Here is a 24,048-nt window from a genome sequence, read left to right as displayed (position 1 = left end):
GTTAATTCTTAAACAGAAGGTAAATTAAATAGTAGTGCCTGAAGGCAAAATAGGCACTTAAAGAAAGAGTGGGGTGAGCAGGAATCAGTGCAGGTGAGGCTTTGTATTCACCTTTTTATTGGAATTGAACTTTCACAGAGCTCCAGCAGGTTAAGTATTCAGTTCTCTCAGGTGTACAATTGCTGTGCAATTAGACCTGAAAACAAACCTACATAAATTTCCCTAATGGAGAATTTGGAAGCCATTTCTTAGCTCTGTGCTTCGAATAGCCAACAGTATACAGTTGTGAAAGTGGTTGAGGTAGGACTAGAGAAAGGGAATTTCTAGGCGTTTTTTTCAGTTGCTTCTGTTGATTACGCATATAAAATGTTCTCTGAGATAGGACTATGCAATCTAAATTTGCAAGGCAGACAATGAGAATTTTATACAGAGAGCTGCCAGCCATGAGCAATAATATGGTATTCCACTGGTACTTCTACCTTACTTATTTACAAGGGACAGCCTATAATTGCGAATCTTTTAGACTTCAGATACAGGAAAAACAAACAAAATCAGGAAGTCAGAAATAACTAGGTTCTAAAAATGAAAAAGCCAAGGATTATGTGAGATAGAAAATAATAACAAAGCCTAACATTAATTCACCAATAAGCCATTAAAAATAAAAGTCTCATATAACTACTGCAAAATATATTACAATGATCCTTAAGAATAAAGTCAACATTTCAAGATGCATTAGCTGCCATTTATACAATGAATTTGAAGTTGAAAGTACTATGAATATAAATTATAAGTGTCTTGGCACAGTGTTTAAAATCTCGCATCATATAAGATGCTAAAGAGAACAGTGGGAAATCACTAGCGAAATCTGAAGATTCCAAAACTTTTATAACATAAAGAACAGTAGGAAAAAAAATCTGGAAATCATTCCCATAAAAACATGTTTAAAGCCAGAGATGGAATGTATCTTTCCTACTCTTGCCACCACTAGTCTTTTATCTTTGAATACACATATGATTTGGTGTCCAGTAGAGAAGCAAAGCACTTAACAGCCTACGAAGGAACACTGACAACCAAGCTCCTGTTTTCATATTGGTGCCTGCCTTGCAAGGAGGCTGGGCTGTGTGAACTGCCTGCCAATCACAGCTGATCAAGAAGACATTTAAGATGGAACGCTGAAAAACTGTATTTACCTGAGGAAACTTTCAGAGCACTTAATTTTTACCTATCTTTTACCCTTTAAGGAAAGTAAGCAAAGTTTCCCAAAACAACTAAAAAATAAACAACACAATTATCATTGGAAGCCCCAATTTCAACATGCAGAGCTCTGTCTCAAGCCAGTTCCTAGTGGGTTTGAAAAGCAGTAATGAATGGGCAAGAAAGGCTGTTCTAGAAGAGATTTTAGACATATTTTACAGTGGCTTTCTCTTGACTTTGCTGGCTTACCATGTGCTTTAACTTTCTTACTAGGTTGCTATAGGAAAACAAAAAACTTATTACACACAATTCCAACATGTACAAGGCATCACGGATATAAGCATAAGTCCACAAATGACTTAGGATAAAGTCTTAGGACTTTGTCATCTTACCTTGTCCAGTCTCCTACTTAACTTCACAGGCTTACATGAGATCAGTTACCTAATCATAGGTCTAAATATCTGCCAGTTAGATGAGAAGGTAAGGATGCCTGGCTCCCATTACCAAGGTACCAAGAGTTCTCTCCAAGGCCTTGATTCTCCTCAGACATGTAATTCTCTTCTCTTCTTTGCCTGAGCAATCCAAACCAAGCTAACTACATAAGGGTAGAGGACAGCACCATGTAGGTGCATTAACACACTGCCCCTTGGTACAGATTCTTAGAGTGCAAAATAAGAAATACCAAAGCAATTAAATGAAACTGTTCAGTCTCTGGAAGGCAATAGAGAAATTCTACTTAACGGAACAGTGGTAACAAAAACCATCAGCACTCTTCCATTACTGAGTACATTACTAAGCATGGAGAGGATCCTCCTGGGGGCTTGTGTATACTTAAACTGCTCCAAGGATTGCTTGAGGGATTAAAATTATAAGGATTTCATTACCTCTTCATTGAAAGGGTCTAATTTTTTCAGGCTGAGTATCATTTTGTTATTTCTCATAAATTAAAGGAGAAACAAAATTATTGTTTCTATCTTAGTCCTCACATGAAATGTAGACACTTTCTTGAGAGTAACACTAGCAGCTGGGTCTAGTGGGCTGGCTTTCGAATTGAGAGGAGTAAGAATACTCTTCACTTTGATTTTTCATTCTATATATTGAGCGGAGGGTAAGAGAACACAAGCCCTTTTGAACCAAATCTATTTCCCTGTGATTTAGGCTCAGGGCCAGAATTTCATAGAGTGAGATATGCTTCTCTCAAGTGCCCTTTACTTTAGGGAATGCTCTTAATGCTGTGTACCAGGCTGAAGTGCCCCACTGCTATGCAGAATGGCTTGAATGATTTCAGGTTAGCATTTCTTTAGCTCTAATACGCACTCTCCACTATCTGCCTTACTGTCTTAGGAATCCAAATTCCTTTTAGGAATATAATAGGTAACAATGTCTTAGGAATCCAAATTCCATTCAGGAATACAGTAGTTTTCTTTACTATACACAAACCAAATCATTTCTGTCTTAACTGGCAACAAATTTTGCTGATATCTCAGGCAACCAGGCCCCTTTTAACTTTCAACACTGTTTTTAGTTCATTCTATACAGTGTGGCATGTGCTGCAGAGAAGGCTAGACTGGGACACAGAGGCCTGAGTTTCAGTCACACTTCTGCCTCTAACTCAGTAAGTGATGCTGGAGAAGTTCTTTCCTGTCTTAGTCATGTCACTTTCCTCACTAGCAAAATGAGGGGGGTTGGTTGAGAGGATTTCTGAGGTCTTAGTATTTTTGAAGTGAGTTTGAAGATTATTCTATTACACTTGTCATTTTACTCCTAATAGAACAAGTAAAGGGAACCAAGCATACTGTATTTAGAATCCATGATGTTTCAGGTACTTTGCAAGATACTTTCTCTTTTATTAACTTACTTATAAGTCTGCTGAAGCCATTTTACCCACCCTGAGGAGCCCCCCACAAACCCTGGGTCGTCTTTAAGGCCTGATTTAGTTCTTGTTTTCCATGGGGTCTTCTGTGGCTGTTTTTCACTAATAGTCCTTCTTATATGTTTTATATATATATTTATTTCCTTACATAAGTTATATGTAAGGAAATTACTGTGTAACTATGTTTAAAAACTGACAAACCAATTCTTTTTTATTATAATTGCTTAGAAATTACCTAGTTTAGGAAAGATATTACTTGATGAAAAATAAAAACTGATAAAGTGAGGGACATTAATTGGGTCAATAACCTTACTAAGAGAGCTTTATCCTGATGCGTGCATACAGCTCAGATTTATAGAACCTACTGTATACACATGTGAGAACCTACTGCTGGCTCTCCACCTACTCTCTCCTTTTTTTGTTGTTTGGTTTAACATCTCTCTAATCCTGAAACAGGGAAATCACACAGACTTATTCATTTTCATAAATAACAGAAATTCATATCATACTAAATAATGTATTTTAATAAAAAGCTTCATTTCTCAAATCATTAGCAGCAGCTTCTATGACTGATTAAATCTACTAAATCTTTTCTGACTGCAACTATCAACTTTATTGAAGAAAAAAATGCCACATACGGTTTGGCTAGCAAATTCATAGTGATGGAAACAGTCAGTCATTAACTAGAAAATGTGAGAGCTAATGTTTTAGATTATTGTCCAAATTCTCTTTTGTGACCATTAAACATTGAGAAACTATAAAGGATGCTTAATAGGGAAAAAAAGAAGTACAGAAATTTCATGATATTGGTGGGTGGGCACACAGAGAAAGGAAGGAATAAAGTAATTATACAAGTATCTGGCAATATGGAAAGCTTGCAACACAATTCAATTATGATTTAAAATATAAGCTACATGTACAATTACTCAAGCAAAAAAATATTTTCATAACATTTCACCCTAGTTAGAGCACAGAGATGTCATATATAACTACATTTATATAAGATTTATATGAAGAATAAAATGTTAATATTTACTATGCTTCTCACTTTATAATTCATGGATGGTTATAAATCTATTTGACTTGTGAATCTAAACATTTTCTCTGTTTTAAAGGTCACCAATACCAAATTAGGTAACAATCCCAAGATAAATAAGTTATTCTTTTGAAGAAATGATTTCCTTGATTTAGTAATAAGCCAAATACCTGCAAAAGAATACATCAGAAAATTCTTTCTGTGTAAATTTACATTGTTATTTCAACAAACAGGTTTTTGTATAAAAATAAATAAGTATTTATGGAAAACCTCCTCAATGCACAGGTGTCATGCTAGGTGTTATGGGGTTGGGTACAAGATGAAAACTAGATCATGCATGCCTTCAAAGAAATTAGAATACAGGATTATGAATAACAGAAGCACTTGAATAACCTCAACACCAGGCCAGATCAGCTAAGTGCATAAGAGAAATATAGAGAGCTGTGAGGGTTAAAGGAAGTTGAAGGAAACAGGAAAAGCTTGAAGGAGGAAACAGAACTTGAAATAGGGTTTGAAGGATGACTAGAATTTTGAAAGGCAGAATGGGATGACAGGGAGATGGAAAAAATGAGTGGGGGAAAGTATTCTTGTGAAAGGAAGAACATGAGCACAGGCACGAGGCAGAGAAGGATGGGGCCCCTGGAGGACAGTGAACAGTAAAGGTTTTTTAGTATGTAAGAAATACATGGGAGACATGAGAGTTAAGGTATTTGGTAAGGGAAGTTGAGACGGAACTACAGAAGACTCTGATCAGTTTCAATGTGATCTGGTAAGCAAGGAGGAGTCAACGAACATTTTAAAGCACCAAATTACCACAAATTTTATTTTCTTTCAACCATAGGCTACATACATATTTAAAGTTCTCTAGGCAGCATAGCCAACACACACAGGCCTAAATGCTACACACACACACACACACACACACACACACACACAGGAACATAGGCCTAAATCCTATCGATGAGGCTGAACCAAACAGAAGGGAAAAGGCCAGTAAAGAAATACGGGCCAGTGAGGAAAGGAGGTATAGGAACCAAGATATTGTCACCTGTGCTCTGTCAATACTGCAGCTGAATAGTTCCTTTTATCCAAATGCTGGATTCCCTAAATAACTTTTTGAGAGTCAGAGTAAGGTATTTGATGATGATAACGATGGTCAAGTTATAACTTTCAGCTGGTCCTCATTTCTATACCTGACTCTGAATTCCAGCCATCTTCTCCATTTAAAGCCAATAAAATTCTGAGACCACAGGAAAGGACTGGAGTTAGGGGCTGTAATTCAAGGACAGACTCATGACATAAGTGTCTGCCATATGCTAAGAATCCCCGAGCTAAAGCAACTCACCCAATCTGAATTATGGGAGAGGAAATACTCTGTCATTCATTTAAAAAAAAGTCCCTGGCATTTCAAACAACAACATTATTATAAATATATATACGTACAAAGAAAACTAATTACCTCATGATCATGAGTGGCCTGTCTAGCTGCATCTAAAAATATGAAAGAATAAGAGAACATTAAGATGAAAAACAAAACAATAATAAAACCCAAGCAACTGGCTGTGCCAAACTACAAAAACTGCTGGTACATGTAGGCTCTCTCACAGCATATCATATTTTCTTTCATGGTTTCATTAACGAATCAGTTAACAAAAGAAAGGGAACCTCATACTTATACATTACACAATTAGATACAAGAGAAACAGCTGACACAGTTCTTACCTTTGAGGAGAACAGGGTGGGAAGGTAGACAGGAAACATATGCCAAAGGCAGTTTGTGCAACATTATAGTTTAGCAAGCAAGATGCCAAAGTGTGGAGAAGATGCAACAGCTAAGAAACGATAGACTACTTGGGGTGCGGCTTCTTTGCCAGTGCTTCCTGAAGAAGAGGAACTTGAAGCAACACTTTTAAGGGTGTGATGAACAATTTTAATGGAGAACAAAAGATTTATGAAGACTGGGATCTTGTCTGTCTTGTTCACCATTGCATCCTTAATGCCTAGGTGAGAGCCTGATATTAATAGGAGGTGCTCAATACATATGTTTTGAATGCATGCATACATGAGTGAATGAATGAAAAGGATGATCACTGGAGGTTGGGAGAAATGGCACGTGAAAGGCTTTGAGGTGTGAAAACAAGGCAGTTATGTAGTTTAGTAGACAGACTAGTTTTGAGGCAGAGAAATGCCTAAAGCGGAAATTAGAAAAAAAGCAGAGATAAATAAAAGGGGTCTTGGAGCACAAACCAAATTGTTGACACTAGATATGGAAACCCAACAGAAATTTCTAAATGACAGTAATGTGATTTTAATAAATTCCAAAATGATGTTTGGTAAGTGAATGTAGTCTAAGAGAGAAATGATAGAAACATATCTTTTATATTTATTATTCTAATAGTAGGGTTTGTCACACTCCATCAAGCAAAAGAAACTACAAATACGTTGGTTTCTGGTTCTGATACCTTGCCGGTGAGATTTGCCTTTCTGCCGGTCCTGGGTTTTCCTACTGAAGACCTTGTAGGCCTCGGTCTTCTGATACTGCTCCAGTTCCTTCATGTAGCGCTCCTTATCTCGGTCTGCTTCATCAAGGTAGCGCTAGGAAAGAAATCTGGAATTATTTGCAAGAAATAGATCTTATTTAGGTAAAATATCAATGACCTATGTGAAGAAAACAGAGGAAAGAAAAGTTTTATGGGGAATAAAACATGGGGAATAAGCTTTTAAGGGAGAATTAAAAAAAGTCGTGAACTGAATAAAATATAATCTTTCAATTAAAAAAGAAATGGGTGAGTCTGACTTTTTATTCCCTTTTCTAACTTAATGGAGACCAAATTCTATTGAGATCTTTCTCATAAAAAATTCACAAGAAGATGATTATAGTCATTCCTCTAATCCTATAGACAGAACTCCACATGGCCACTAGAGTCCTCAAGAGGACTGAACACCACATAGGGACATTTAGTCTTCTCAAGGGAAACACTTTCTTTCTTTCTGTCTCTCTATCCCCAACCTGTTCTGAGGGAATGATCTCATACATCAATTGGCCTTTTAAGACCCAGAAGAATGGAACGCTAAAAGCTGGGAAGGCACAAAAAACATAAAAAAGAATGACCTCATCCTATGGACATAAAATGGACTACTATGAGAGAGCCCATATCTACACGATTTGTGTTATTAATTAAACAAAGTTCACTGATCTACCAGGATAATTCTGTTTAATGTCTCACCTTTTTCATTCATCAATGAGGTTTAAGAAATAAAGTATAAAAATACTGCTTCTAAATGAACACAAACTAGAGTCAGAAATTATGTTAAAAACCTTGTCCCACACAAGAGCCAGATGTAGGGGTCACCAAATTGGCCAAATCTGTGACAATTTAAGTACCAAAATACTTAAGTATAGTAATAAATTATAAACCATAGGGAAGAAAAGAAATTCATATGCCCATACCAATAATAAATAACTAACAAATATATAAATAAATATATAAAAGAAGAGAGGAGGAGGGCTCTTGAATGTTGAGGGCTGACTGGTAAATGTGGAGGGAGTGCTAGAGTTGGAAAATCATTTTGCAACCACTACTGCAAAGATCAGATAGGGAAAAGTCATCAATGAATGCTAAATCTAGGGGGAAATTTTGATACAGAACAGACTATTTTTATGTTCTTAAAATGTCTCTCCATAGACTGTTTATTAATTATAAGGGAGAAGAAAAAAATTTTATCAAGTGAGCAAAATTAACATTACCAACGAGGAATAAAAGGATATTGTGTGCCTGCATATGTGATACCCTGAAAAGGACACACTACCACCTATGCAGTATTCTGACCGAGAATGCATAACCTCAATCTAACCACAAGGTAACATCAGACAAACACAAAATGAGGAATGTTCTGTTAAAAGTAAACAAAAAGGAGGGGGAGGAAGAAGGACAGATTTATTCTTAAAAAATATAAACGTTATAAAAGACAAAGAAAGGCTGTGAAAATATCCCAGATTAAAGGAATCTAGAGACTTGACTACTAAACACAAAACCTGACCCTGGACTGGAATCTGAACTGCAGGGGAAAGATGCAATGGAGGAATGATGTTAGGTCAACAGACAAAACTGGCATGTGGATGGTATGTTAGACAAAAGTATTGTGTTAATACAAAATTATAAAGTTGATAAGAGTATACTGTGGTTATGTAAGAGAATACGTCTATGCTTATGAAATACACACTGAAATATTTAGGGCTAAAGAGCCATGATGTAACTTACTCTTATATCATTCAGAAAAAAACTGTGCGTGCGGGAGCACGCGAGAGGGAGGGGGAGGGGGAGAAGGAGAGAGGGAAAGAGAGAGACAGAGGGAGAGAAAGAGTGAATGAGTGAGCTTGTGCAAGAGAGTATGAGCACACATGCAAACAGAGAAATGGGATAAAATGTGTTAACAATAGGTGAGCCTAGGTAAAGGGTATTTGGGTATTCTTTGTACAATTCTATGTTTATAACTTCCTGTACATTTGAAATTATTTTCAAATAAAAGGTCAAAAAAACAAAAACAGACATACAAACCCTTGTCCTACCTACATTTAACGGTGGTTATCCCTGGAGATAACTACTATTAATTGTGTTTTTTCCTTATACACTTCTGTATTGTGTGAAAAAATTTTAAACAATGAGCATGTATTAATTTTGAAATAAAAAAATTAAAAAGAAAAGAGTAACTAGTATAGTATGTGTAGCTCACAATCCCTTCATACATCAGAGCTAAAACAATGGATGATATGCATTGCTTTCGATTAGTTTGCTACCACAAACACAGAGCTTCAAGTTGCAACTTAATCTGATCTCTTTGAAATTTTTTGAATTCAGTGAATTCCTGAGAGTATTTTTGGTTTTAGTCTGTTTGGTATACTTTTTAAAGAGTATAAGTCATAAAAGAGTATAAGACATAAAAGAAATCTTTCAGATGCTGAGAATGCTGGTAACTTTTAACCCAAAGCTACTCCCACAATCATCACCATCACTCCACTTTTGTGGCATTTCAACCAGTTCACGGCTATCTTGTCCTTAATTCCTCTCAAATCTCTCTAACAAATGGATTTGTTACAGTTTGGCAACAGGGTTAGTTTTTGTCTTAGAGAAGAAAGGATTCAAGTAGTTCTTGCTTTATTTTCCATAGCAGGTTACATTTGCCAGAATTCTAGTTAAAAAAATTTATTGAAGCAGTAAAATCTTTTTCTTAAACAAAAATTTTATGTAAACAGCAGAATTTTATCAAATGACCTTTTCTCATTTAACTCATGACTCTCATTTAACTTGAATAAATTATGTTGATGGATTTCTTACTTTCTTCATATTGAACCACTTTTTACAAAAATCTAATGTGAACTCTCAGCAAATAAACACAAGTGGAACTGCTTTGGTTGAGGTGGGTTCTAGAATATCTCCTGCTCAGACCCCTATAAGCAGACCCTGAAAGAGTATAAAAAACTGTGCTACAGAAAAGAGCTACGAAGGACCCTACTATTCTGGTCTCCTAAGCACCGTGACAAAATTGAAGAATCAACTGGCCCATCCTCTTTGCTTTTCTAACAAAAGTTATTGTAAAGATATAATCAAAACCAAGCAAAGAATCAGGAAGAGGAACAATTACCTGTTTTTCCTCAGGAGGCAGTTTACTCCATTCATTGCCTAACATCCTCGTGATTTCTGGAAATGGGACTTCCGGTCTCTTTGCTCGGAGCTGTTCTCGACGCTCATTCATGAAGCGAACATATCCTGTAAGGGGGGATTTGGGTGCATTGCTATCTCGAAGAGGTTTCTTCCTCTTTCGTCCTTTGGACCAACCTCCTCGTTTACTTCTTTGCTACAAAACAAGACAAAATGAAAAACCAAAAACCAAATTACAACAACAACAAAAATACCCCCAAATAACATAAGAACAACAATAAACACCAACAAACAAAACAGGGTAACAGTTGTATTTTCCTACCATTAAGGACCTGGATATTCAAAGCTCTCCAAATCTTTCATAGGTACAAATGACTGCAATGCAGTTTCCAGATGGTTCACTTGCAGACTCCTTTATGCACCTCACTACAAACTGTTGGACTAAGGGGCTATTTTAGCACTAATCTCAATTGATGAGAATAAGGGGAGTCATGATCACACGTGCTTTGGCTTTCATATGCACTTAACAAGTCCTGACTCCCAACAGAGGAATATTCTAATTGAGAAATCAGCACAACACTGTGCCAGAGAAGCAGACATTGTCACAGTAGATCAGAACAAGATGTTGTCATGTGCACTGGGCAAACAAAGAGGCAAGTTGTAGTACAGGGATTAAACATCATTCACGAAGAGTGTTTCTCACTGATATCATCCAAAGACCAGTTCATATCCCATACCAGATAGCATACAGATTCTTTTTTTTTTAATTTTAATTTTTTTAAAAGATTTTATTTTTCCTTTTTTTCCCAAAACCCCCTGGTACATAGTTGAGTATTTTTAGTTGTGGTCCTTCTACTTGTGGCATGTGGGACGCCACCTCAGCATGGCTTGATGAGCGGTGCCATGTCCAGACCCAGGATTCGAACTGGCGAAACCCTGGGCCGCCAAAGTGGAGCGCGCAAATTTAACCACTCAGCCATGGGGTCAGTCCCAAAGATTCTTAAATTAATATCTAAAGTCTTAGAAAAATTTCAGCAAGTATAATATATCCAAAATGGAGACTAGTTCTTTGGCTTGATGATTTGTTCCTTAAGATGTTTATTTTATAGTCAGAGGGCTTTATACGTTATTGTTAAATCAAAAGGTTAACACACCTCTAAAAAAGTTTTAAAAAAGGACTGAAGTACCATTGATGTTTTCCCATAGCCCTTTTCTTTATCTTTTTAAATAAATGAGATACAAGGTATGTTCATTTCTGTTTCATAATTTTACAAATTCATATAGTCTACCAGTTAAATTTTTTTTTCTTTGAGGAAGATTAGCCCTGAGCTAACTACTGCTAATCCTCCTCTTTTTGCTGAGCGAGACTGGCCCTGAGCTAACATTCATGCCCATCTTCCTCTGCTTTATACATGGGACGCCTACCACAGCATGGCTTTTGCCAAGCGGTGCCATGTCTGCAGGTGGGATCTGAACTGGCGAACCCCTGGCCGCAGAGAAGCGGAACATGCGAACTTAACCGCTGCGCCACCAGGCCAGCCTCGTATCAGTTAATTTTTAAAAATTATTTTATTGAGGTCATATTGGCTTACAATGTTGTGTAAATTTCAGGTATATATCACTATATTTCAGTTTCTGTATAGACTGCATGGTGTTTTTTGAGATTTTTTTTTGAGGAAGATTGGCTCTGAGCTAACATCTGTTGCCAATCTTCCTCTTTTGGCTTGAGGAAGATTGTCACTGAGCTAACATCTGTGCCAATCTTCCTCTATTTTACGTGGGATGCTGCCACAGCGTGGCTTGACGAGCAGTGCTAGGTCTGCGCCTGGGATCTGAAGCTGTGAACCCCAGGCCAGCGAAGCAGAGTGTGCAAACTTAACTATTCCACCACTGGGCCAGCCCCAGGCTGCGTGGTGTTTTTATCTGTCACCATACATATGTGCCTCTTTACCCTTTTCGCCCCTCCCACCCCCTCCTCCTCCAGTGACCACAAATCTGTTCTCTTCATCTATGTGCTTGTTTATCTTCCACACATGAGTGAAATCATATGGCATTTGTCTTTCTCTGTCTTATTTTGCTCATCATCATATCCTCAAGGTCCATCCATGTTGTTGCAAATGGCACAGTTTTGTCTTTTTTATGGCCGAGTAGTATTCTATTCTACATATATACCACATCTTCTTTATCCATTCATCTGTTGAAGAGCACCTGGGGTGCTTCCATGTCTTGGGTATAGTGAATAATGCTGCAATGAACATAGGGGGTGCATATATCTTTTTGAATTACTGATTTCATGTTTTTTGGATAAATAGTAGTGGAATAACTGGATCATATTGTATTTCCATTTTTAATTTTTTGGGACATTTCCATACTGTTTTTCATAGTGGGGCATCAGTTTGTATTCCCATCAGCAGTGTATGAGGGTTCCCTTTTCTCCACATCCTCTCCAATACTTGTCATTTCTTGTCTTGTTAATTATAGCCATTCTGATCAGTATGAGGTGATATCTCAAAGTGGTTTTGATTTGCATTTCCCTAATAATTAGTGATGTTAAACATCTTTTCATATGCCGATTGGCTATCTGTATATCTTCTTTGGAAAAATGTCTGTTCATATCATCTGTCCATTTTTTGATTGGGTTGTTCATTTTTTTTGTCATTGTTGTATGACTTCTTTATATATTTTAGAAATTAACCCCTTGTTGGATATACGCTTTGCAAATATCTTCTCCTGGTTGGTGGGTTTTCTTTTCATTTTGCTCATGGTTTCCTTTGCAGTGCAGAACATGTTTAGTCTGATGTAGTCCCTCCCATTTGTGTATTTTTCCTTTTGTCTCCCTTGCCTGCCTAGGTATGGTATTTGAAAAGATACTGCTAAGACTGATGTCAAAGAGTGTAGTGCCCATATTTCTTTTAAGAGTTTTATGGTTTCAAGTTTTACATTCAAGTCTTTAATCAACTTTCAATTAATTTCTGTGTATGCTGTAAGATAATGGTCTACTTTAATTCTTTTGCATGTGGCTGTCGAGTTTTCCTCATGTTCTTGGCTCCTTTGTTGAAGATTAGCTGTCCATAGGTGTGTGGTTTTATTTCTGGGCTTTCAATTCTCCCACACAGATCTGTGGGTCTGTTTTTCTGCCAGTACCATGCTGTTTTGATTACTATAGCTTTGTAGTATTTTGAATTCAGGAAGTGTGATACCGCCAGCTTTGTCTTTTTCCTCAGAATTGCTTTAGCTATTTGGGGTCTTTTGTTGTTCCATATAAATTTTAGGATTCTATTTCTGTGAAGAATGTCATTGGGATTCTGATTAGTACTTGCATAGAATCTGTAGATTGCTTTAGGTAACATGGAGATTTTAACTATGTTTATTTTTTCAATCCATGAACATGGAATATCCTTCCATTTCTTTATGTCTTTTTCAATATTGTTTTATAGTTTTCAGTGTATGGGTCTTTCACCTCCTTGGTTAAATTTATTCCTAGGTATTTTATTCTTTTTGTTGTGATTGTAAATGGGATTATGGACATAAGAATTCTTATTTCAGGGAAGAGAAAGATAAGTAAAATGGGACAAAAATATCTAAATATGAATTACAGTACTGCACTCTTCCAAATATATATAAAATGGTGCAATAATTCACCATCGGGCAAATGGTGTATTTGGTGTCAGTGTTTTTTCTGTTTTTGTTTTGTAAACCCAGCAAAACTATAGTTACTACGGATTTTAAGATGTTTAAGAAGCTTTAAGCATTTACCATGATCTTTAAGAAGGTCAACATGAAAAAAATAAGCTCTTTTAAAATAAGAAAAAAGGCAAAAATCAATGGTGGTATTCTTATGGCTAAAAAAAGAGTACCTTAAAACACAGACAAGTAATTACTCATTTGTGAGGAATGCTGAAAGTCCAACAAGGGTGTGACTGCCCAGGGCCATATGGAATCTATGTGGGAATTAGAGAAAGATACTCTGTATAGGAGAGTGAATGTGGTAAATGGTGTGAATCCTTTGGGCACATATGACTCCATGCTGCAGGGCTTGGTGAGCAGTGTGTGGCCTTGAACAAGGGCATTTGGCCTTCTCATTAATTTCTTAATTACTTAAATCAGTCGCTCTTTCAACAAGCATTTGCTGAGCATCTAATATGATGTAGGTATAATTTCTTAGGCAGGGGGAAAAAAGAGTCTGTCTCTATGTCATTAAAACCATTAATATGGTTCTACGTAAGACAAGAAATATAAAATGGAAAATTATGCAGACTGTAAGGCTAGATGATGAACACCTTGATCAACTCCCTTGCTGACTGCTTCTTTAGAAGCTTCAGGGGCCAGTAATAGGAGGAGATAACTCCAGCTTACCTCATCTTCATGCCTGGGTTCATTGCCATCTGCTGTATTTGAAGCCTCATTCTGAAGCAATTGACCTTGGGAGAGATCCTCCACAAATTCTGGATTGTTGGTGGATGATGTGGTTCCACTACTATATGGAACCTCTGGGTGACTTAACCTGAAGAATAGGCAGAAGTATAAAAGTTCAGTATCGACAGATCAAAAACTCCTATTTACTACGGTTCAAGACAAATTCCACTGCCAGCAAAAGCACATGCCAGTCCATGAATTAATTCTCCCATCTTATTTGTGTAAATATAAACAATGTCTCCAGAACAGTTATACAGCATTTAAAAAAATGGTTTCAGCACTTGATTGAACCAGGTCAGTTCCATGGAGAAACCTATTAAAAACAATTATAATCTTTTCCCCCCAAATTATGTCTCCCTTCAATATTGACTTCACATTTTAGTTCTGAGCATGCAACAGAGTCTGACTTTTAGATGCTACCTATCATGTATCTCCAATGTAAAGGGAAAATACTATTAATGAAAAAGGAGAGTAGGAATGGCAGTAGTAAAGGCAGTTTGCCCCCATCACAGAAGAGAGAGTTGGTGAAAGGCGTAAGAAATATCTCTTATGGTACATTCCATAGGCTATTCCTTCTTGTATTACAGTATTTATTGACAACCAGATCATCTAAGAACAATATTAAGTTCAGTAAGTTCAGGTATAAATGTTAATAAATCAGACAGATATTTCTTTTCTGTTCTCACCATTCTGTTCCAGATGAGTCAGCAAACTAGATCTCATCCTTCTGAAAAGTGGACACAAGAAGGTACAGATTGATGGCTGGGTCTTAGACTGACTTACTCTATCACAGGTGGATAAAGGAATGGAAGAAAAGGCAATACCATGTGCTACGGAGTTTGAGAGGCTTTTTTTGGGGGGGAACAGAGGAAGGCAGAGGAAGACGGAATAAGAGAGTAATAGTCAGTCATCATTCTGGAAGAATGTATACTCCATAGGGTTATAGGCAAATAATTACAATGCAATATTAATACTGAAATAGGGGTTTGTAAAATGTGCCATAAAGGCTCAGTAGAGGGTATGATGAATTTTATATGGATAGAGAGGATAAGAAAGTTAAGACATATTTAGGAGGTCTTGAAAGATGAATAGGCATTCACTCACCACCTAAACACCATCACTAAAGGCAGAAAGAACAGGATATAGAAGGAAAAAGCGAAACCTATCAGGAGGTTACTGCAATAGACTAAGTGAGAGATAAGGGCAGGCAGGATGGAGAATAGGGGAGAGAACGCCAAGAGATACTTCAGAGGGAGAATGGAGAGAACTAATGACTGAATATAAATAGTGAAGCAAAAAGAAGAGTCAACGGTAATTCTGAGGTTTCCAGATTGGGTGATTATGTACTATTAATCAAGGTTACAACTGGAGAGTGAGAGAGAGAGAGAGAGCCAGCGAGTGTGTACGTGTGTGTAAGAAAGACAGGCAGACAAGAAAACGGTAAGTTTGAAACACTCATGGCATAATTAAGTGGAGCTGTCCCACAGACGACTGGAAACATGCCCTGAGAGAACAGAAGTGAAGAAAAGGCATGAGACAGATTTGAGAGGCATCAGCTCATGGAAATAACGGGAAGTGCTAGATATTCCCCAGAAAGACAGTGAGAAGAAAAGTCAGGATAGAACTCTGTTGGAACAATATCAGTTTAGGAGCAAGTGTGAGAAGAGCTGGGAAAGACTAAGGAAGTTATTAAAAGATTTAGGAGAGAATACTGGTCAGAGGCCAAGGCAGGAAGACTTTTTTAAGAAGGGGGTATTAATCAAGTAAAAAGTTACAGATGTCAAATAAGATAGGCTAAAAAGTATCTGCTAAATTTGAAGACCTGAAGGTTGCAGACAATTTTAGGGAGTACAGTTTTAGTGGAATTATGGGAACAAAAACCATGTTACAGTGGATTGAGAAATAAATGAAAGCAGATGCAGACTGTCCTGGAAATGAAAGAAATAATACTTTTCTGGCCCTTTCTAGAAAACATAATAGATGATTTTAAGTAGGAGGTTCCTACATTTCTGAGGTCTCTTGAAACAGGATAGCTAAGAGAAGCTACGAACTCAATGCCAATCATGTTCTCTGAAAAGCGGTGCCATCAGAGATGCAGTTTGATCTCGGCAGCTTTGTTTTCCATTTTGTATGTCTCAGGCAACTTGTTCTTTCACTGTCATTCTCATTTCAACCATGCCACCAATTTTTAAGTTACTGACTCTTGCACATTCTTATTTCAGTAAAATATGAGAACCAGGTTTGGAAAAGTGTACCAATCCTATGAATCCCTGACTGAAATGGACAGGGATCAGCAGGGCATCAAATGGCTCAGAGACGACAAGTTGGATAAAGACTGGAAAAAAAAAAAGGCTCTTTGTTCCTATGAATGCACTGTCCATGCTCTTAGCTAACGCCAACAACCCTTCCATTTGTGCCCTGGATCCTATGCTCTTTAGTCTACTCAAAGACAGGTTTTCAGCAATTTGGCCCTCTCTGCATCACCAATTCTTTTCTCTCTACTGGATCTGCCTAATCAGCATACAAATGTGGCATTATTACTTTTATCTTAAAACAAAAACACTCTCTTGATCCCACTTCCCCTTTCTCCTTTCCTTTACAGAATTGTTTATACTTACTGACTTCAATTTCTCTCCTTTCATTCTCTCTTAAACCCAACCCAAAGGAGATATATGCTTACAACTCTTGTCAAGGTCACCAATGACCTCATGCTAAATTCAATGTCATTTCTCAGCCCTTATCTTACCTGATCTTCCAGAAGTACTGACACAGCAGATCTCTTCTCCTCCCTTGAAATACTTTTTATACTTGGTTTCCAGAGCCCTGCACTCCTCTGGATTTTCTGCTACCTTTTTAGCCACTCCCTTTAGTCTTCTTTGCTGACTCTTCCTCATCTGCATGACTTCTAAATGCTGGACTATTTCAGAGCTCAGGTGATAGATCTCTTCTCTTTTCCATCTACAAAGTGCTACCTGTTTGGTGATCTCATCTGGTCTCATGGCTTTAGATATTAGCTATATACGGAAGACTCCCACATTTCTCTTTCTAGTCTAGACTTTCCTGACTTCAGAACCTGATATCAAGCTGCTTATTTGACATCTCTGTTTCGATATTTAAAAAGATCTCCAACTGAGCTCCTAAAATTCTCTCTTCTCCCTAGTTTTCACCATCTAAGTTAATGGCAGTTCCATTCCTTCAGTCTTTTAGGCCAAAACTTTGGAGTTGTCTTCGACTCCTCTTTTTCTCCCTTCTCCTATCTCCTCTGGTCTTTCAGACAAATCCTGTTCGGTTTACCTTCAAGATAAATCTAGAATTCTATACTTCTCACCACCCCCCATTCCCATTATCTTTGAAATCCATTCCAATGAGGTTTTTGCCCCTACTACTCTACCAAAAATATTCTTGTCAAAGTCACCAGTGATGTTCTTCTAGCTATCATCACCTGAGTTACTTCAGGAGCCCAACTCGTCTCCTTGCTTCAGCCTCCGCTCCCTTCACTCTATTCTCAATATAACAGTCACAGAGATCCTATTAAAGAATGTCACATCATATCATTCTGCTCAAAATCCTCCAATGCTCTCCCACCTTACTCAGAGTAATAGTTCAACTATTTAACTATATAGGTCAGATAGATCTGACCTATAAGATCCTACAAGACCTAGTCCCTTGCTGCTCAAAGTGAGCTTCATACCAGCAGCACTGGCATCATCTGGGAGCTTATTAAATGTACAACCTCTGGCCCTAACTCAGACTTTCTGACTCAGAATCTGCATTTTAATAAGTTTTCTAGGCCATTCCCAAGCACACTGAAGTCTGAGAAGCACTGATGCAGCCCTCGATTACCCCTTGCCCGGATATATTCTGCTACAGCCATACCGGCCACCTGGCTATTTCTAAAAGGTAGAAAGACTCCTACCTCCTTGCTTTTGCACTTATTTCTCCTTCTTCCTAGAATATAATCTCCCCCAGTAACTGCCGGCTAGCCACCGTACTTCCTTCAGGTCTATTCAAATCACTTTCTCATTAAAGCGTTTCTGGGCCATCTTATGTAAAACTGCACCCCAAACCCTTCCTATCTTTCTTCTGTACTTTATTTTTTAATCCATGGTTCTAATCAACGTAGTATGTATTTTAATTATTTATCCTGTTTATTGCCTGACTTCCCCAGTAGAATCTGAGCTCTACAGGGGCTAGGAGTTTTGTCTGTTTTGGTCACTGCTTAGTATCTAGTGCCTAGAACAGCATCTGGCACAGAGTAGACACTCAGAAAATTTTTATTGAATGAACTGGATTTAGCAACTAGGCAGCCTTTGGAAAAACTGGAGGACAGTTTCATCTGAATAGTAAGGATAGAGGCAGATGTTAATGAGGTAAGAAATGAATGTGAGGGCAGGAAACAGAATTACAAAGTGTAGTCTATTTTTAAAGAGCTCTAAAGATATTAAAATAATTCATCTTAGAGATTAGCTAGCATTTTGATCTCTAGTGAATACACTTCTTCTTTGGCAAATAACTTCTAAATATCTAGAAAAGATAAAAATTCAAGTGGAACAGAGATTTTCAAAGGAAGAGGGACTATTGCTATTAGTCCTTTTCTGCATTCCTTTATACATTTGTCCAAAAAAAATCAAACAAAGGAGATGGGAGGTGGGGAGGAACAGAAGTCAGCTAGAACTCCTAGGCATCGTGAATAAAGAACTATATTTTAAAAAATCTAATTAAAAAAAAATCTGATCTTTGGGAAAAAATTATTTTAATATCTGTGGCAATTTAAACAGAAAATGCATTTGATTTTGAGAGCTAGCCCTGTGGCAGGTATTTCCCTAATGGTGACTGTGTAATTCTCTTAACTGGGAGTCACTGATGTTGGCTAGATCCTACATATTGCTGTTCTAGTTAACAAGAACCATAGCACTGCAAATGACAGCTGAATGTAGTTTATGAAGCAGCTGACAATGGCTCTCACTCTCTTTGCAAAGCATAACAAACGTACCCTCTATTCTTATGATATAAAACTGCCTCTTTAGCACCTCATACATTGTCAGAAGCTTTGACTGGAAGCCGAGGCAAAGGCCCAGTGTCCCAAAGCAGCTGCTTACCCAGTTGTAGCCAGATCATTACTCTCCTTGGAGCCATCTTCATCTGCAAAAAGGGGAGGCAGGGTAGAACCAGTCATCAAGGTTTCCATCTCTTTGAAAGGAAGACAGAATAAAATAAAATAATTAATGGGGGGCCAGCCTGGTGGCGCAGAGGTGAAGTTCACACGTGCCACTTTGGCAGCCCAGGGTTCACCGGTTCAGATCCCAAGTGCAGACCTACACATCATTTGTCAATCCATGCTGTGGCAGGTGTCCCACATATAAAGTAGAAGAAGATGGGCACGGATGTTAGCTCAGGGCCAATCTTTCTCAGCAAAAAAGAGAAGGATTGGCAGTAGATGTTAGTTCAGGGCTAATCTTCCGCAAAAAAAAAAAAAAAACCTAAACCATAATTAGTGGCTTAATTATTTTTAGTTCAAGTTCCACTAATTTAAGAGCCAGGCTTCCTTAACACATCAGCAGCAGAATAGAAACTGACCTAAATATTTATTTTCTTGACTTGGACACATCAATTTAAATTCCATGGTTAATGGCTATTAACCTTGGTCTTCTCAAACTGACCAACTAAAATCAGTTAGATTTTAATAACTGGGGCACAGTTTGGAAAATTCCTTTTGTTCATTCAGAATATCTTCAAAAGTATTCTTCATTTCCTGTAAAAATCGTTAAGCAGAGTAACTCAGAAGCATTGCAACCCTGAGCAAGTTATTTAACCTCTCTGAGATACAATTTCACGATCATTTCATTTCATCTTAGACACAGATGAAACTGCTGACTTAACCCGCAGAGTTATTGTGAAGGATTAAACTGAAAGTACTTCATAAACAGAGACAGGCTGAAATGGTAAGTGCTCTGAGTATTATTATATAAAGAAAGGTATTGTTATTACAGCATTAGTAGTTCTCAGTTCCAGATGGATCATCCTTAGATTAAACGGCGACAAACTGAGTTCTCCAAAAGGAAATAATGCAAGGGAAGTAGAGGATGGAAGGCAAACCGATGTGGTTCAGAGTTAAAGAAACCACACTTCCAGGTCAGAAATATGTTCTACATCACCAGGATGACCAACAGCGGAAAGAGCATGCACCTGGGTAGAGGAAACAGCTCCGCTTAATTGAAGAAAACAAATAAATCAAGACTTGAGATTATCAGACTGAAAGGATCAGACAGAATGACAGAGAGAGTAATTTCATTTAGCATAGCACTAGAAAGAGAGATTTTTCCTATTGAAAGCTTACCACCAAGGGCTTCACGCCATATGGCTAAAGGCAGCAGCCTTCCATTCATCATGAAAGTGATATTCAAACAAAACATTCAATAGTGACCCCAAACATCAGTCACTTAAGTGGAACTGCAAACCACTCAAGAAAAAGAGTGCCTCAATCAACTGGGAGAATTGAGAAGCAAAGTATAAGAATTCACTTAGGGGCTCCCTCAGCAGTTATTTCAGGCGCTGCTGCTAAGGAGACCTAGTGAAACAGCAATTAAAAGGAAAGCACAGCAGCACAAGCAGAGCTAGGGTTCATCCCACGGAGGTGGAAATACGAAGAAAACGCAGATGACACTGACACCATATTCTAAATGTTCAAAAGAGCAATTTAGTTCCCCAAATGATAACACTGATGGTTTATTTCTTGTTTTCACTCCTAAATTTGTTACTTAGCAGACCAATTTCCATAAATAGCTTAGTGTGAAAAAACGCATCTCTGTATCTCTATTACCCATTACATAGTGGATAGAGCATGGAAGGCAGAGAGAGGAAATTCCTACTCAACCACAAAGTAAGGAGATTATTCCATGTGCAAGGATGCTTGCTAATCCTTTCCAATTTCTTCAAGATAGGGGGGTTTACAAGGGGCTCTAACAAATACTGCAAAATTCTATCTAGATATTTTCTAGAATAATTCTGACACAAGTTCACTTACGTTTTAATTCCATGATACAAAGACCAGAGTGGAGCCTGGGCTGCTATAATATCACCTTACACTAATATTCATTTTACCAAAAGAAAAGTCATCAATTAGATTCTGTACAGCCTAACTGCATACCACACGCAAACAATCAAATAGCCAGGTATATACGCCCAAACCTTAAAAGGACTCATTTAACTGGCTTCTTTCTGCAAGTCTCCCTAGAAGTAAATGGCATTTCAAGAATCTCAAGATACAGAATTTCAAGCTTTTGGCATCCCTCCCACACCTCAAAAGAAAATATATTATCTGGGGAGACAAATGAAGTGTCTTTTCATTGACTAGGCCAACATGACCCTCTTAGAGTGTTTCCCAGATATCTTAAGTCATTTTTGAAATATGAGGAGGCAGCTGAACAACACAACCTTAACAATATATAAACAAATCATTTAAACAAAGAAGAGAACACACATTTCTTGCCTTTTTTTCCCTCCTAAGTTTGTTTTACTCAACCCATATGGCCTGAGATATATTTTCTCTAATGTTATTGAGTAGTCAGGTCCCTAAGAAATGAGTAACAAAGTGAGTGGAAGGTTAACGGTCCAAGATCAATAAAAGAAGGAAATGAGGAAAAAGTCCAGTGAAACCCAAAGGCCTCTAAACCAGTCTGATAAGTTGGGAAAGAAAATGATTCCCAAGAATATGGCTGGGATACTGCAAGAATCTGCTTTCATATGGTCCATGAAGGGGTGATTCAAACTGAATCATGGCCACCAAGCCACTTACTGCCAAAAGCCCTTCATGCAGCATCTGTGCTTGATAATGTCCCAGTACAGAGGTCACACCGAACTTTGAAATTTTATGCAAAGCGCTTAAGAAATGCAATGAATGCTGCCCTGGAAGGGGAAAGAAGAGAAATATGGACAAAAGCAAAACAATGTATCAGTTTGATTCTCCACTGTAGTTTACACAAATAGGTATTTCATGCAGGTGTTTCCTTGCAGAAGGGACTCATCCAGGGAAGGCTTATACCTGGAGGGCTCAAAAAATAGTATTACCTTGGGGTTTACACTTTGAACCAGGGTACGGACCATAACTTTGGAAATCCAAAAACTCCCTCTAACACTAAATTCTCACTGAAAAAAACTGATGTATAAAAGAGTGCCAATTTAAGATACTTTAATGATGATTATAAAAATTGTAATGAGAATTATATTAAGCACACTAGATATTTACTGGTAAATCAACGCATTCTCTCCCTGTAGTAATACGGGAAGCAAATCATAATCAGAATATTGCTTTGGTCAATACAGGGCCAGAACAAATGAAGTTAGGTAGAGCTTAAGAAATGCTCCTCAACTATGATTGTTCTAGTAACCTTTCCCAACAAAAGGGATGATCTCAACAATGAGACTACATTATTCCAAATGTGTTGGAAAGTGCTGGAAGCATAATTTGTACCTCTTTTTTCTGGGGTTGGCTCTTTTCAAGTGCCCTTTCTTTACTTTATATGTGTTAATCCCACTTCACTAAGTCCTTTCACTGAGATGCACCAAATTCCCTCCCCACCATCCCTTCCCCAATCATACACCTCAGAGTTGAGAGTTGGGATCCTGCTCTCATTTTCCATACTACAACCTTTATACAAAATTTCCAGTTCCTTTAAAAATCACGTCACTTGGCTATACCAACCTCAAATACAAACCTCAACTGCTATCTCCTGTCATTTCAGTTCTCTCAATTACTCCTACTACAACTGACCTTTAATCACACAATTCTCTATTCACTGACCCCTGATTTTCCCTTCTCTGTCCAGCTTAGATTCCATGGCTATATTTCAAAGATTCTTCTGCCAACACTCTCAATTCCTTTGCCTTGCTATCCTTCTATACCCTAGATGTAGACCAACTCTGAGTTTTAGCTCAAGATGGTGTTGAAGAAACATCACAAAATAAAGGGTGCTACTATAAATTTATGGTATCCAATCACAACTGGCCCTAAATGCCCTCAGCAGTCATTCTGTATGTTCTTAAGGATATTTCCAAACTGCCACATCAGCTGTATCAAACTTTTCCAACCAATTCAAACCTAACTCACCCAAATCCACCCACTCAGTCCCATCTCTTCACACTCCCCATCCCTAACTTGCATCAAAATCCTCCAAAATTGTTTTATTTTTTAAACATATAATTCACATACCATTAAATTCACCACTTCAAAGTGTACAATTCAGTGGCTTTCATTTATTTACAAGGTTGCACAACCAACATCATAATTTATTTTAGAACATTTTCATCACTCCCAAAAGAAACTCAGTACCTATTAGCAGTCATTCCCCATTCTCTCCTTCCCCTAGTGCTGCCTAACCATTAATCTGCTTTCTGTCTTTACGGATATACCTATTCTGAACATTTCATATAAATGGAATAATATATTATATGGCCTTTTATGTCTGGTTTCTTTCACTTAGCACAAAGTTTTCAAGGATCATCACGTCTTAGCATGTATCAGTATTTCATTCCTTTTTATGGAATAATATTCCATTGTATGGCTATACCACATTTTGCTTTACCCATTCACCAGCTGAAAGACTTGGGTTGTTTCTACTTTTTGGCTATAGTGAATAATGCTGCTTATGAACAAATAATTTGTGTACAAGTTTTTAAGTGGACACGTTTTCAATTCTCTTGGGTATATACCTGGGAATGGAATTGCTGGGTCATATACTAACTCCATGTTTAACATTTTGAGGAACTGCCAAACTGTTTTCCAAAGCATTTGCACCATTTTACATTCCCACTAGCAATGTATGGGAGTTCCAAATTCCCAATATCCTTACCACACTTTTTAGGAGTGCTAG

The 24,048-nt window shown here is 37.6% G+C and overlaps 1 protein-coding gene and 1 long non-coding RNA gene across 5 annotated transcripts in view; both read right to left on the bottom strand.

Moving 5' to 3' along the window:
- HMG20A (high mobility group 20A) overlaps positions 1 to 24,048 on the bottom strand; it is a 76,783-nt gene that overhangs the window by 7,880 nt on the left and 44,855 nt on the right. For all 4 annotated transcript variants that reach the window (XM_023653125.2, XM_070232996.1, XM_070232988.1 and 1 more), the window contains exons 2-6: positions 19,279 to 19,369; positions 14,120 to 14,267; positions 9,747 to 9,959; positions 6,566 to 6,698; positions 5,563 to 5,594 (exon numbers count right to left, since the gene is read on the bottom strand). In XM_023653125.2, coding sequence (XP_023508893.1) covers positions 5,563 to 5,594; positions 6,566 to 6,698; positions 9,747 to 9,959; positions 14,120 to 14,267; positions 19,279 to 19,367 — 615 coding nt within the window. In that variant the 5' untranslated portion in view covers positions 19,368 to 19,369. The remainder of the gene's footprint in view (positions 1 to 5,562; positions 5,595 to 6,565; positions 6,699 to 9,746; positions 9,960 to 14,119; positions 14,268 to 19,278; positions 19,370 to 24,048) is intronic.
- LOC138917311 (uncharacterized) lies at positions 113 to 2,555 on the bottom strand. Its single transcript, XR_011425132.1, has 2 exons — positions 1,587 to 2,555; positions 113 to 196 (listed from the first exon to the last, which is right to left on the bottom strand). It is a non-coding gene; the product is annotated as an uncharacterized lncRNA (long non-coding RNA).

This window comes from Equus caballus, chromosome 1, assembly GCF_041296265.1.
Source record: "Equus caballus isolate H_3958 breed thoroughbred chromosome 1, TB-T2T, whole genome shotgun sequence".
NCBI classification, from domain to species: Eukaryota; Metazoa; Chordata; class Mammalia; order Perissodactyla; family Equidae; genus Equus; species Equus caballus.
The sequence above is the reverse complement of the archived record's forward strand: the minus strand, read 5'-3'. Positions and strand labels throughout refer to the sequence as shown.